At 45.1% G+C, this 13,482-nt stretch overlaps 1 protein-coding gene across 11 annotated transcripts in view; it reads right to left on the reverse strand.

Annotated features, from left to right (window-relative positions):
* Positions 1-13,482, reverse strand: part of ZNF512 (zinc finger protein 512) — a 24,780-nt gene continuing 11,298 nt past the window's right edge. For 10 of the 11 annotated variants that reach the window (XM_087773855.1, XM_087773849.1, XM_087773850.1 and 7 more), the window contains 9 exons: positions 13,082-13,206; positions 12,618-12,704; positions 11,287-11,385; positions 6,452-6,619; positions 5,630-5,824; positions 4,833-4,934; positions 3,424-3,486; positions 2,842-2,940; positions 1-2,363 (listed from right to left, as the gene is read on the reverse strand). In XM_087773855.1, coding sequence (XP_087629981.1) covers positions 2,064-2,363; positions 2,842-2,940; positions 3,424-3,486; positions 4,833-4,934; positions 5,630-5,824; positions 6,452-6,619; positions 11,287-11,385; positions 12,618-12,704; positions 13,082-13,206 — 1,238 coding nt within the window. In that variant the 3' untranslated portion in view covers positions 1-2,063. The remainder of the gene's footprint in view (positions 2,364-2,841; positions 2,941-3,423; positions 3,487-4,832; positions 4,935-5,629; positions 5,825-6,451; positions 6,620-11,286; positions 11,386-12,617; positions 12,705-13,081; positions 13,207-13,482) is intronic. The other variant, XM_087773856.1, reaches the window with a different exon arrangement.

Here is a 13,482-nt window from a genome sequence, read left to right on the forward strand (position 1 = left end):
TCCAAAGAAAAACCTCCTTTAATTCATGGGTTTATCATGTTGCCCATCTATTGGGTGGGAAGGTAGTAAACACGTGTGGTCAAAGTACAGCTGTGTAGCGTGGAGTACTGCAGAGAAATGGTGCAGACAACTGAACAGCACCAGAGCATGCAGGACAACCAAGTGGGCAGGCTGGCGTGTGTTGTGTAAGTAGGGATGGTACCAAGACCGCTACACACCAAACAGACAAGAAACCACATTCTCGCACTGGTGTCATTTTATTTTGTCGTCTTCTGATCTTGCCCCTCTTACTGCAAACCTTATACACCCTGCACAGAAGTCCACATATTTATACTTTCAGTGCAGCACTGCAACCACAGTGACAGCTGGTTCCAAAAGGCAGTGTAACTACTGCATGTAAATCACAATGGAGCACTGCATGCTGTCTCACTACCATACAGGTGTTAATCCCCATGAGAGACAGACCATGCTCAGCTGGGCTCTGCTTTGCTTATTATATGGGTGAGGCAGTTCTTGAGAACACCCTGGCCATACAGCACTTCCCACTGCCAGGGCCAATGTGATTATTCTGGTAATAACACATACGTATAAACCTGCCTGTTCACCAGGCACTGCAATGGCTTCCCTGTGAATTTCAGCATCAGCAATTTTGGTAGACAGTGAAAATTCATGGGAAGGTAACATGGAGCCAACTGCCTACTTTCTTGCCCGTGAAACTGCAAGGAAAAGGTCAAATTTTGCAACTTCCTGGTACAGTGGGTCTTTGATAACAGAAATTCTGGAGAACCCTTTCTCTGAAAGACAGAGTAAGACTGCCTGTGCTGCTGCTTCCTACTAGCTTCTATGACATCTGCTGCATTTATGGAGCACAGGAAGATACTCCCAATGATCCAGAGTTCATGCCAACACATGACTTAAAATAACGAACCCTCTTCTTTTAATCTTTTCCATGCAGGGAAGCCACTGCTAATATATCTCATTCACACAAAGGAAGCAGTATTGAAAAGAAACAGGTGATACAAGACAACGAAGATGGCATCTACAGTGCAGAAAAAAAGGACACTATGGGACCGTGGGCATGACAAAGAAAAACACACTGGCAAGGCAGTTCAATGGAACCTGGGTTTCAGCATTAGCAAGACTGCTGTTGTAGGTACGCACTGTCTTGCATTAAGTTTGTTTCCCAGGTGAGTCTGAAACAAGCAGTCTTCAGATGGCCCACGAAGGCCATCTTATTACATTAGTTACTGGGGGTCTCCAAAAGGCCAGTGAATCTCCAAAAGGCTGGAGAGTACTTACTCCTTACTGGACTGGAAGACCCTCTACATACATTCAATGCCCAGTGCTAGAGAATATAGACGCTGCGGGAATATTGGGTTCCTGACGAGGGTAATAATGATGTCCCATCACTTCCAAGCAGACCAGAGCTCGTGTGCTACTGTCTAGTGCTGAGCCTAAACATCACTGTATGAAGTAGAGACAGTGCCTTGTGCAACAGACTGGAGCACACGCTAGGAAGGTATTTGCTCTTCTGTGGCAGCCTTGCTGATGACAGGACAGTTACAGGGCGAGCTAAAGCCTCTGTATGCTGCACAGCGCTGCTTAGTCTCTGTGCATACTGTGCAAGAAAGGATTCCCCCCTTAAAGAGACCTAAACACTGTGCTAGTCAGTCCCTTATAGGGAGAACTACTAAAAAAGAACCCTGATCTCACCCATCAGAGGATGACAAAACAGATAGCTGCTGTACTGGAAGCCACTAAACAAGCAACTAATGTGACCCAAACTGAGACTGTAATCAGAGCAGGAACTACACTGGGTACACTGCTAGTGCCACTGTCCAAGGGAACTACACCAGGAGAGGCAGCCTCTGTACCACAGCTTTGGTCTGAAGTCTCTCACAACTGACCAGAGGCAACAGTTTCAAAATCAAGATCACCGAGTAGAATGGAGTCACAGTCCCAAAGACATTCAGTGGCTTATATTAGTGCTGTGGGTTATGAGCTGGACAGAAGTGGGGCTTGTAACTGAAAAGGTTTAGGATTACTCCTCTTCTTCTAGGGGTTTACTTCCGGCCTCGCTTGCGGCTGGTTTTTGGAAATTCGGCTCTCTGTGCAACTTGGGGCTCCCCCTCCTCACTACTCACACTCTCATTGTCCACCCGCCGTGGACGACCTCTCTTACTTCTCCTCATTTTTTCAGCTCCAGCAGTGGGGAGCTTCTTGGCAGCCAGGGTCCCAGTTCTCTTCTTTTTGCCCCGGGTCAAAGGACGTTTCTTCCGTTGCTTCCTCTGCTCTTCTCTTTGGCGGATTTTCATTAGCTTCTCAAAGCTTTTGGTGGTAGTTGTGTTCACATCAAACCAGTCCTGGAGGGTTTAGAAGGCAACAGGTTGGTAATGATGGTGGAAATACCATATAAAGCCCATCACGGCTTATAATAAAGCTGCCCTGTGGGACAAGGGTTTCCTGACATGTGAGATCTGGAAAGGCAGCTGCCTAACAAAGCTCTGTTCTTCGATGTTCCTCCTCAGGAACTCTGTCACTCTGCCTCAGAGGACGCAGATTTGATTTGGCAATTGCCTGGCTAAAGGCATGGGAAATGCTGAACTGAGCAGCAGCAGCCTGGGACAAGACACGCGACACGACACAATGCTTGCTCCCCAGACCAACGCATAAGACCAGCTATGTTTAAGCAAATCAAAGGCCACTTGAGTCTGGGACCATGTTCCCAGCAGTGAGCAAGGAAAAAATAAAACAGGGTAAGCATCCAGCATTTCCTTCCGAAGACATCCTTCCCACCTCCAACAACCTGGGGTTTGAGGACTTCCATTCTGCCTGCCTTACCTCAGCATGCACAGAGTTGATGTGATACTTGACCCCGCTCTCTGAAATGAACTCCTTCTCACACAGGAGACACTTGTATTTACCAGCCACAAAGTCTCCCTGGCACCAAAACAAAAAAATCCATCACCAATTGCTGCCTAGAAGGCTGATACACCTATATTTGTATTTGAATCTTGCTCAGATATAACTCAGCAGTAAGAAGTAGAAACTCTTATTCATACCAGACAATGCTTTAGCTACAAGAGCACTGACATTATCGACTAGTTATGCCCACAAAGCAGAGGAACTGCTCTGTGAGATGTTACAAGGTCTCCAGCACTGCACCTTGAACAAATGCTCTTGTAGCTGTGAATCTACAGGTAGGACTGCAGTTTCACTACAATGCATGCCATTAAGATGCTTCCTCCTTGCCTCAAGCAGTGTTTGCAATGGCAACTCCATTAGCACACAGGGAAGCACTCAAACTGTGAGGAACTCAGATTAGCAGATGGCAGGACAAGAGCTTGAATAAGGAGATATCTGAGGGACAGGGACAGTCAGGCTATTGGTATAAAAGATAGTGAGTACAGGAAGGCTACCAACCAAGGTACATGTGCCGAGGTGAGATTTGAGTCCTGAGACGCTGCCATATACAGATTCACAACCCTGAAACAGTAAAAAAAGTGCTTGTCAGCAAAACTCTAGCAAGAAATCACTTCTTCCTGCACAAGAAAGTCTGTTTCTCTGGAAGACAATTCCAAAAGGGATAAGAGAGGTAGAGAGAAGGAGATACCGAGTCCTACAAAGCCAGAAAGCTTCTGGTAAAAAGACTGTTAAGAGAGACTTAAGCTTCAGTACGTTAAATATTTCTAGCTTCTGAGCACATTTAGACATAATAAAGAGACTCCTGTCACAGTTACCTTCACCCTCTGTCAAACGCCTGAGTGAAATGATAGAGTTTACATTTGCCTGAAGTGCAGCAGAGATTAATTTCAAACAAAACACAGGGGCAAGTGCAAGATGCTTCAATCTCTCTTGCCCTGCTTGTGTATCTAGTGGCACAGAGCAGAAGTACTGCATCCAACATCAATGGTCTCCGTTAAAGGGCAGCTTTACAGGCTTACCCCATGTGGAGCTTTAGGCATCAGTCTCGGGATACTAGATCATGCTCAGCCGACAGCCCAGACACTGAAACAGGAGGTAGGTCCAAGACATGCTTCTGGGTTACTCATCGGTGAAATAGGACAGCTGCTTTTTGGAGACAGCTCCATATACAACATTATGTTGCAATTCTTATACTTGGAAATGATGCAAGCCTGAAAACTGGGGAGACAGTGCTGGTGGAGGGGTAGGGCAGGGGGAAGGCATTGTCTCTACACCAAACCCAGACGGAAGCCACCACTGACCCTTGGCTATCCAGCAGCGTGTGTCACGTGCATCACACCTACCATAGTTTCCACCAATGGGGTCATTTCTTCTCACTGGATCTGACTGGTGACTGCTGCGTGGGATTGTAAGAAACTAAGTGCACATGCATAAGCATCCCTAGACGAGGATGACAGTGCCATGCATGAGTCTTCTGTAGCCCATTTCCAACTTTCAAAAGAAAACTTAAGTCCTGTGCCAGACAAAGTCCCTCTACTCTTACACTTCCATCTCTACTCCTCCCTTCTTCTACAATTAGATTTAGTACACCTGCTAGACAGGCAGGGGCCTGTCATTTTTCCACTGCTCAAACCTCCAAATGGACCAGCTCCCAGCTGGATGTGAAAGCTGTACTAGTCTGACACCAAGTTACTGGCTCTGAAGTGGACAAACACATCCCCAGAGGGATCATCCCTAGGGCAACAGTCCAAACAGGGTCTTGATTACACTAACCAATCATACTGAGGTGGAGCAGAATTTGTCTCCCAGAGAGAGACAAACTGCAGTTTCAAGGTTGTGGAAAGCTGTTGGCTCATACAGACCTGCAATCTGACCCCTTTGAGGCTTCAGAAACACTTAAAGATTACCTGATTTGGGCAGTGGACTCTTCGGTACATCTTTATCTCTGTTTTCCATTTGCACAGCACATCTTGACTAAATGTGGGCAGTCCAGGACGAGTATATTTCAGCTGAGATAGAGAGACGGAATTGGAAGCTGGAAGCAATGTTGGTTACACATAATGCCAAGTATGTCCCTTTCTCTCCCAGGTTGTGAGACAGAAGTGCTATTTCTTCTCCTACTCTAACAGCCAAACTCTCAATAACCAGTCTTTTCCCGTCTCACTGACTCTCTACAAACATAACTGAATCTGGACAGCCCCCACCCCCACCCCCAATCCAAAACTTCCCATAACTTTGACTACAACAATTCCTCTAAATGTACTTACCCCATTAAAATAATAAATCATCCGTTTCCCTTGGGTTTCCCTTTCAGCCTAAAAGATGCTCCTGGAAACTCTGAAGCCTGAAAAACTATGAAATATCACTGCATAGCAGCAGTGATCTGCAGCCTATGACTTGTGAGCAACATACTGCCTTTAACTGCCTTTGTTACTAGTGCCCACTGAAAATTACAGCAATAGGACTTGAAAGTCATTATAGCCTGCCTGGATAAAATACTTATACCACCGCAATTGCTACTGTAGCAATACTATAATCTAAGACCAGAGAGAGCAAAACCTGATCCCTCCCACAAGATATCACTTCTTCAATATTGCTTTCCATGGGCCACTAAACACTGGCAACGCTGCATAGATGCTAGTTCAAGACTCATCTGATATGAAGAAAGACTCAAACTCTACATAGCATTTTTAAGACCTTGTACCTTCCGGTCATCTGGAATCAAGTCCTGCAGGACTTTTCTCTTGGGCCACTCTTTGGCCAGCTCTTCTCCAGCTAGCTCATGGAGATAGTAGATTGCCACCTTTGCAGATCTCCTCTGAACTCTGCCTGTGTTACTTGACTCCCGTTTCATTTCCTTCAGGCTCTCTGTTCTTCTATCCTCATGGAGGAAAGTGACCTGCAATGAAAGCCAAAAAAGGTAAGCCTCCTTCACTAGTTCCCATTTCAGTTACACTAAATGCTGTGAATAAATATTTTGCCAAATCTCTCACAAAAATGTTGCTGCAGCTGTGGTTCACTGTCACAGACATAGGACAGTCGTGCATCCCACTAGTGACACAGACCCCCAGATCTACTCGGGGGGTCACAGCAGTAAGGCTTGAGCAGAGAGTTTCATGCAGCCACTGGTCTTGAAAGGATATCACATCATTCGCTGTAAAACCCTCATGGACAACAAACATGGTACTGCCTGTTCTGCTCCAATGTTCGTTCTTTTAAGAGCAAAGAAAAGCATCTCACAAGTTATACATGTTAGCATCATTCTTCCATGGAGCAAAAGTCAGGTTGGGGAAAGTTTACTGCTGCCATGGTGATTTACTATTAAAAACTTCATCCTAGTCACAGAACAGCAACAGCTGCAGCTAGAAGGAAAGTATCAAAGACAGAATACTCCAGAGAGACAGAAAAATGCAAAGATTACTCTAATTACCCACCCAAGTAGCAGACAAAAGCCTTCATGTGTCTTAAGTCTGAATGACTGAAGTACCACCACACTATCCTGATAACTATGGCAATTTGCACTTACCAGCCCATGCTTAGATCGCAGATGGTAGACAAGTCCTGCCTTTGATTTGTATGCTTTTCCACAGTGATGGCACTTCATAGCCATTTTCTCCAGCTCAGAAGCAGCCTTCCCACATTTTTTAACATGATATAGGTATCCATTTATGCTAGTGAAGCTGCCTGTGCAGCCCTGTCAATGCAGAAGAAAAACGCATGGAAGAAATATACTCTCCAAGTGATCACAAGACCACTGTGCATAGAATCCACAGTTTGCTGACCAAAGTACTACCACTTTTCCTGCCAGACCAAAGACAATCAGGTAGTAAACTTTAACGTTAGTCTATTCAGATAAAATTGGAAAAAACAAATCTGGGACAAAGAATTGGCTGCAACTGGGCGAAACTGTTTCTTAGAACTTCTTTGTAGGCAGTGGGCAACAGAAAATTTCAATATATGGAATGAAGAAACAAGGTGTTAAATGAGGATGCACAAAATGGTAAGATTTTCAGATACAAATGGAGGAGTTGGGCAGAAAAAGAGGAAAATTTTATACTTGGTTGGCTGGTCAAACTATCTAGAACGTAGCAATATTAGGGTGATGGTAAATAAAACTTTCAGCTATTCCTAGAAGACAGCTATTGTCTCATGCCGCAGCGGAGGACAACAAAAACTCCAGTGGTTCCTGTGGACGTCATTTACTAGAATATCTCCTAACCCTGAATCCAGTGATCAACTTGACACTGAGCTTGGAAACAGGACAAATCAAACATGCATCAGCAAGTTTTTAATGTTCTTAGATGTATCCATCTGCCCTCCATCCCCTTCTCTAGCTGTGGCCAATATCAATATTTTCAAAAACCACAGACAAGCGCACACAGTTAATTATGCATAAAAACCTCTTCCCAGCTGTCACAACTAAGGAAAGAGCAGAAGTACACATTAATAAAATACTTCTGGTGCGCACAAGAAACAATCCAGTGTCCTCTCGATCCCCCTTGAAGACACCAACACATCAAATACTCAGAGAGCTCTAGCTGACCCTGCTTGAGCACAGGGGTTCTGAAGATGACTTCAGAAGTTCCCTTCCAGCCTTAACAATTGGTCAATTCTGTGAACAGTTTATAATACCATTGCAAGGTAAAATGGTTATCCCTGACATCTTCCACTGAATGCATTTATAAAGTCACACCTTTGCTGAATCTACATGTATACATCTAGTTTAAAGAAGCCATTTAAAAAACCAAAAACTGTAATCAGAACTAAAAACTCAATTTTAATCACCCTAGTTATCCTCTCTAAAAGACTTCGAATGGGGATCAGACAGTAACCGAAGGTGAACTCCCTTCTAGTGTAAGCAAGAGAATGTCACCTAACAGTCATGTGTGAAGCCCTAAAACTTCTAGTTGAGCTAGTTAGTGTTCACCAGACTCCTACTTTGTTTAGTCATGAGGTTCTAACCAAGTATCAGTCATTCCAAAATTCATTCTCTATGCTTAGTGCTTCACAAGCGTTTAGAGGAAATTCTCCAGGTATCCTGCTGCTTTCCTGGTAACACAGCATCCTACCAAAGCCCCTCAAGAGACTACTAGACTTGAAGGGGAAGGGGATAACATCAGGCTCACCCGTGACAAGCCATGGGACGACACGCCAAGGTTTCAGGGACGGGGTGCTAGCAAGGGCCCTCAGCCTGTTGCTCTGAGACATGTTGGGTACACTGGAGCACATTTGAAGTCTTACAGAGATGAGCCAGGGGGTCCTGAAGTAATAGAAGCCAACAGGGAAACACCAGTGAAATACCTCAAAGGAATTATAAGGTGTGTTCCTCTAAAAAGGTGACATGGCTGACAGCCCAGCTGAAGTGCCTCTACACCAATGCACACAGCATGGGTAACAAACAGGAGTTGGAAGCCACCATGACGCTAGAAAGCTACAACCTAGTTGCCATTACTGACACTTGGTGGGATGAACCCCATGACTGGAGCACGGCTATCGATGCCTACAAACTGTTCAGAAGGGACAGGCGAAGAAGGAGGGGTGGAGGGGTTGCCCTCACTGTCAAGAAATGGATAGATTGTGAAGAGCTATCTCTGAAGAATAGCCACAAGCAGGTTGAAAACTTACGGGTAAGAATTAGAGACCGAGGCAACAAAGGGAACTTTGTGGTTGGTGTTTACTGTGGGCCGCCTGATCAGGGGAAACCTACTGATGAAGCCGCCTTACTCCAGATATAGGAGACATCGCACTTGCAGGCTCTCATCCTGCTGGGGGACCTCAACCACCCTGACATCTGCTGCAAAAGTAGCACGGTGAGCTGTAGGCAATCCAGGAAACTCCTGGAGTGCATCGAGGACAACTTCTTAAGCCAGGTAATAGACAGCCCCACCAGAGAGGACGCGTTACTGGACCTGTTGGTCACCAACGCAAGCGAGCTAGTAAGAGACATCGCGACTGGAGGCAGCCTGGGCTGCAGTGATCATGCACTGGTAGAGCTCGCAGTCCTGAGGCATATGGGACAGGCAAGGAGTACAGTCAGGACCCTGAATTTTAAGAAAGCAAATCTGCAGCTGTTCAAGGAATTAGTCAATAGGACCCCCTGGGAAGCTGCCCTCAGGGACAACGGAATAGAACAGAGTTGGCAGGTCTTTAAGGATGCTTTCCACAAAGTGCAAGAGCTCCTGATCCCTATGTGTAAGAAGTCAGGAAAGGGAGGCAAAAGACTGGCATGGCTGAGTTGAGACCTGCTGGTCACACTAAAGGGCAAGAAGAGAATGCATAGGCAGTGGAAGCAGGGACAGATATCCTGGGAAGAGTGTAGGGATGCTGCCCGGTTGTGTAGGGATGGGGTCAGGAAGGACAAGGTGTGTCTGGAGCTGAACTTGGCAAGGGACACAAAGAATAATAAGGAATAATAAGAAGGGCTACTATAGCTATGTCAGCCAGAAAAGGAAGGTCAAATAAAGTGTATGCCCCTGATGAACACGACTGGCAAACTGGTAACAACAAACAAGAAGGCTGAGGTACTCAACAACTTCTTTGCCTCAGTCTTCACTGGCAATCTCTCTTCCCACACCTCTCAAGTGGATGGACCTCAAGGCAAGGACTGGGGGAGCAAAGTCCCTCCCACTCTAAGAGAAGATCAGGTTTGAGACCACCTGGGGAACCTGAACATACATAAGTCTATGGGACCTGATGAGACGCATCCCAGAGTCCTAGGGGAATTGGCTGATGTAGCTGCCAAGCCACGCTCCATGATATTTGAAAAATCATGGCAGTCAGGTGAAGTCCCCAGTGACCAGAAAAAGGGAAACATTGCACCCATTTTTAAAAAGGGTGGAAAGGAGGACCCTGGAAACTACCAACCTGTCAGCCTCACCTCTGTGCCTGGGAAGATCACAGAACAGAGCCTCCTGGAAGCTATGTTAAGGCACATGGAGGACGGGGAGGTGATTCGAGACAGCCAGCATTGATTCACTAAGGGCAAGTCCTGCTTGACCAACCTAGTGGCCTTCTATGATGGAGTGACTACACCAGTGGACAAGGGAAGAGCTACAGATATCATCTATCTGGACTTCTGTAAGGCCTCTGACACGGACCCCCACAATATCCTTCTCTCTAAATTGCAGAGATATGGATCTGATGGACAGAGTATTCAGCTGATAAGAAATTAGCTGGATGGTCACATCCAGAGAGCAGTGGTCAATGGCTCAATGTCTGGATGGAGATCAGTGACAAGTGGTGCCGTCAGGGGTCTGTACTGGAACCAGTACTGTTCAATATCCTCACCAATGACACAGACAGTGGGATTGAGTGCACCCTCAGAAAATTTGCAGATGACACCAAGCTGAGGGGTGCGGTTGACACACTTGAGGGACAGGATGCCATCCAGAGAGACCTGGACAAGCTCGAGAAGTGGGCCAGTGTGAACCTCGTGAGGTTCAACAAGGCCAAATGCAAGGTCCTGCACCTGGGTCTGGGCAATCCTCGGTATCAATACAGGCTGGGGGATGAAGGGATTGAGAGCAGCCCTGCGGAAAAGAACTTGGGGATACTGGTGGATGAAAAGCTGGACATGAGCTGGCAACGTGCAAGTGCAGCCCAGAAAGCCAGCTGTCTCCTGGGCTGCGTCAAAAGAAGCGTAGCCAGCAGGGCGAGGGAGGGGATTCTGCCCCTCAGCTCCGCTCTGGTGAGACCCCACCTGGAGCACTGCATGAAGCTCTGGAGCCCTCAGCACAGGAAAGACATGGACCTCCTGGAGCGGGTCCAGAGGAGGCCACAAAGGTGATCAGAGGGCTGGAACACCTCTCCTATAAGGAAAGGCTGAGAGTTGGGGCTGTGCAGCCTGGAGAAGACAACGCTCCGGGGAGACCTTATTGCAGCTTTTCAGTACTAAAAGGGAGCTTACCAGAAAGATGGAGAGAGACTTTTTAGCAGGGCCTGTAGCAACAGGACAAGGGGTAGTGGTTTTAAACTAAAAGAGGGTAGATTCAGACTAGGTATAAGGAGGAAATTTTTTACGATGAGGGTGGCAAAACACTGGAATAGGTTTCGCAGAGAGGCTGTAGATGCCCCATCCCTGGAAATGTTCAAGGTCAGGTTGGACAGGACTTTGAGCAAGCTGATCTAGTTGAAGATGTCCCTGCTCACTGCAGGGGATAGGACTAGATGACTTTTAATAGTCCCTTCCAACCCAAACCATTCTATGATTCTGTGATACTCTGTCTTAAAAGCATCGCTAGGATCTTGAAACAAATTCAGCTTTGGCCAGCACCAAAGCATACCCCGCAGAACTCTCATAATATTTTACTTTCATGCATCCACTGCTGTTTAATTCAGGACACTTAGCACAATGCAGCTTACCTCTCTTGTACACTTTAGTTTTCTCATACGCTTCAAAACCCTACGAAGGCGGTCTCGCTCAAGCTGCTCATCCAGTTCTCCTCCCTCCTTCACAACTGGCTAAAGCACAGCAGAAAGATGAAAGAAAAACACAGGATGCTCAGCATTTATAGTTCTTCTCATAGGGAATTCACTACTCAACACACTACTGAAGGAAAGCTTCTAAAATAATTAAATCTTTGCAATTTATGATGTTACAGAAGTCTATCTAATACAATGATCACTGTCTATATCCCAGAACAACTGAAATATCTTCAAAAGGAGTAAACTGCCTGGAAACCACTTTGCAGATAACAGGTTTAACATTTAGATAGCTATCTATGAACAAAACCTTGCTAAGAAATGGTCCCAAACTATAGCTGCTGGACAAGGGTATGTATTTCCATAACTACTTTTCTCCCCTTTTACCTGTGGAAAGTACTTACTCATTCTCTTTAACATTTACTGGTCCTACCATTTCCACTTAGTCTAACTAAAGCTAAGCAGACTAACTGCCTGTAATGGTTATTCATCTATGCTAAACTACAGCTCAAGTTCTTCTCTATTCTCTCTCTGATGGTTATTGTATATTATGTCCTACACTACCTTATAATAATATTACACCTAGACTGAATAAAGTTAGAACTGAGTGACAGACCTATTCCTCAGGGCCAGAACATGATCCCTGGCCTATTTCATTTACTAGTACAGCTGTAGGTTCAGAAACCACAGTAGTGGGAACTATGAAAATAACAGTAATGAATTATCTAAACCTTACTCAAACTTCCAAATGACCTTTCCAAAAGTTCTAATTCTTCACAAATACAACAGGAGACATTGCCTTCTTTAAAGTAATAGCAAAGAGGAAAAGCAGATTGTAGCATTAGTATCTTTACAGTAAATAGAGACAAGAACGAAACTGCTGCTTCTGCTTTTTTACCTTTGAACTTGTAAAGAACTGAAATCTAGTCTGCTCCGGATGTAGAAAAAGTCCTACTTTCAGGCAAAGGACTGAAAATTGCAGCCGAATGAGCAATCATTTTTTTGTGACTGAGACTGCCTTTTACATGTAACATATAACCAGCCTAAAGAGAAATTCACCCCCTCTTTCTAAGATGTATCATGCCTACCATCTCTGGTAACATTCTACTGTTTTTTCACATGTCGAATCTTACAGGAAGCATAATAGGCAGACAAGATTTGAACAGCTACAACATTTGAAAAAACACTCCACGTTCTGTTTCCGTGTGCACCAGGGAAGGAACAAGACTGTCTTGCCTGTAGGATTTTTATATGCACAGCAGTTGTGTTACCTGATTGTTATGGTCTGCCATGACATGGTATTTCATCCCTCCTAAAGACTTCAGCTGCTTCCCACAGTGATGACATGTGAACATTTCCTAGAAATAAACAAGCACATGGTGCATGTAACTGTAAATTAACCAAAGCAGTGGGAAATTCTTTAGGGGAAAGGAGCAGGAGAGCAGAACATTTTATGTGGACCTGGTAACTGCCCATTAAGAACAGAAGAGATTTTATGGAGTCTAAAATTGAGGGGAACAATGAATAGTTACACCTTTGTTCAGTAACCCAAACCTCCAGCAAAAGGCTAAGTGAGAAGCACCAAGCCTGTCACAGGTGTACAAAGGACTCTTGCTTAGAGACACAATGATGAGATGAAACTCGTTTTAAATGCAACACAAAACAGCGTGCAGGCATTTCTATCAGTAAGCTGAAGAGGAGTAAAGAAAACGTTGCTCATTTCTTGTGTTCTTACCTGCCTGCAATTTACCATATGTTTCTTCAGTCCTTCTACAGTCTTTCTCACCACAGCCCGGCATGTTGGACAGGTAACTCGGCCTTTGTCCTGAATTTCCAAAGACCATCGCTCTTCCATACTACCTGTCAAAACAAAAGGTTTGGAATAGAATTGCAAACACAGTATCTTTTTTCTTCCTTTGACGTGCACAATGAATCCTAGAAGGAAACAGGCCACATGCTACCAAACTCATTTCCAGCTACACTTCAATAGGTTTAGCTCAGTTGCAGCTTTAAATGTGTCATGTGACAAAGCACACATCACTCCTTTTGGGATATCATTTTATAAAAACTAGTTAATCCTACTATCTGCCTGAAAGGACTGCTCTTCCACTTGGTTCATTAGAGATTTTTCATTCA

This window comes from Nipponia nippon, unplaced genomic scaffold (genome assembly GCF_047370975.1).
Source record: "Nipponia nippon isolate SJK-2023a ecotype South Korea unplaced genomic scaffold, ASM4737097v1 scaffold_4, whole genome shotgun sequence".
NCBI classification, from domain to species: domain Eukaryota; kingdom Metazoa; phylum Chordata; class Aves; order Pelecaniformes; family Threskiornithidae; genus Nipponia; species Nipponia nippon.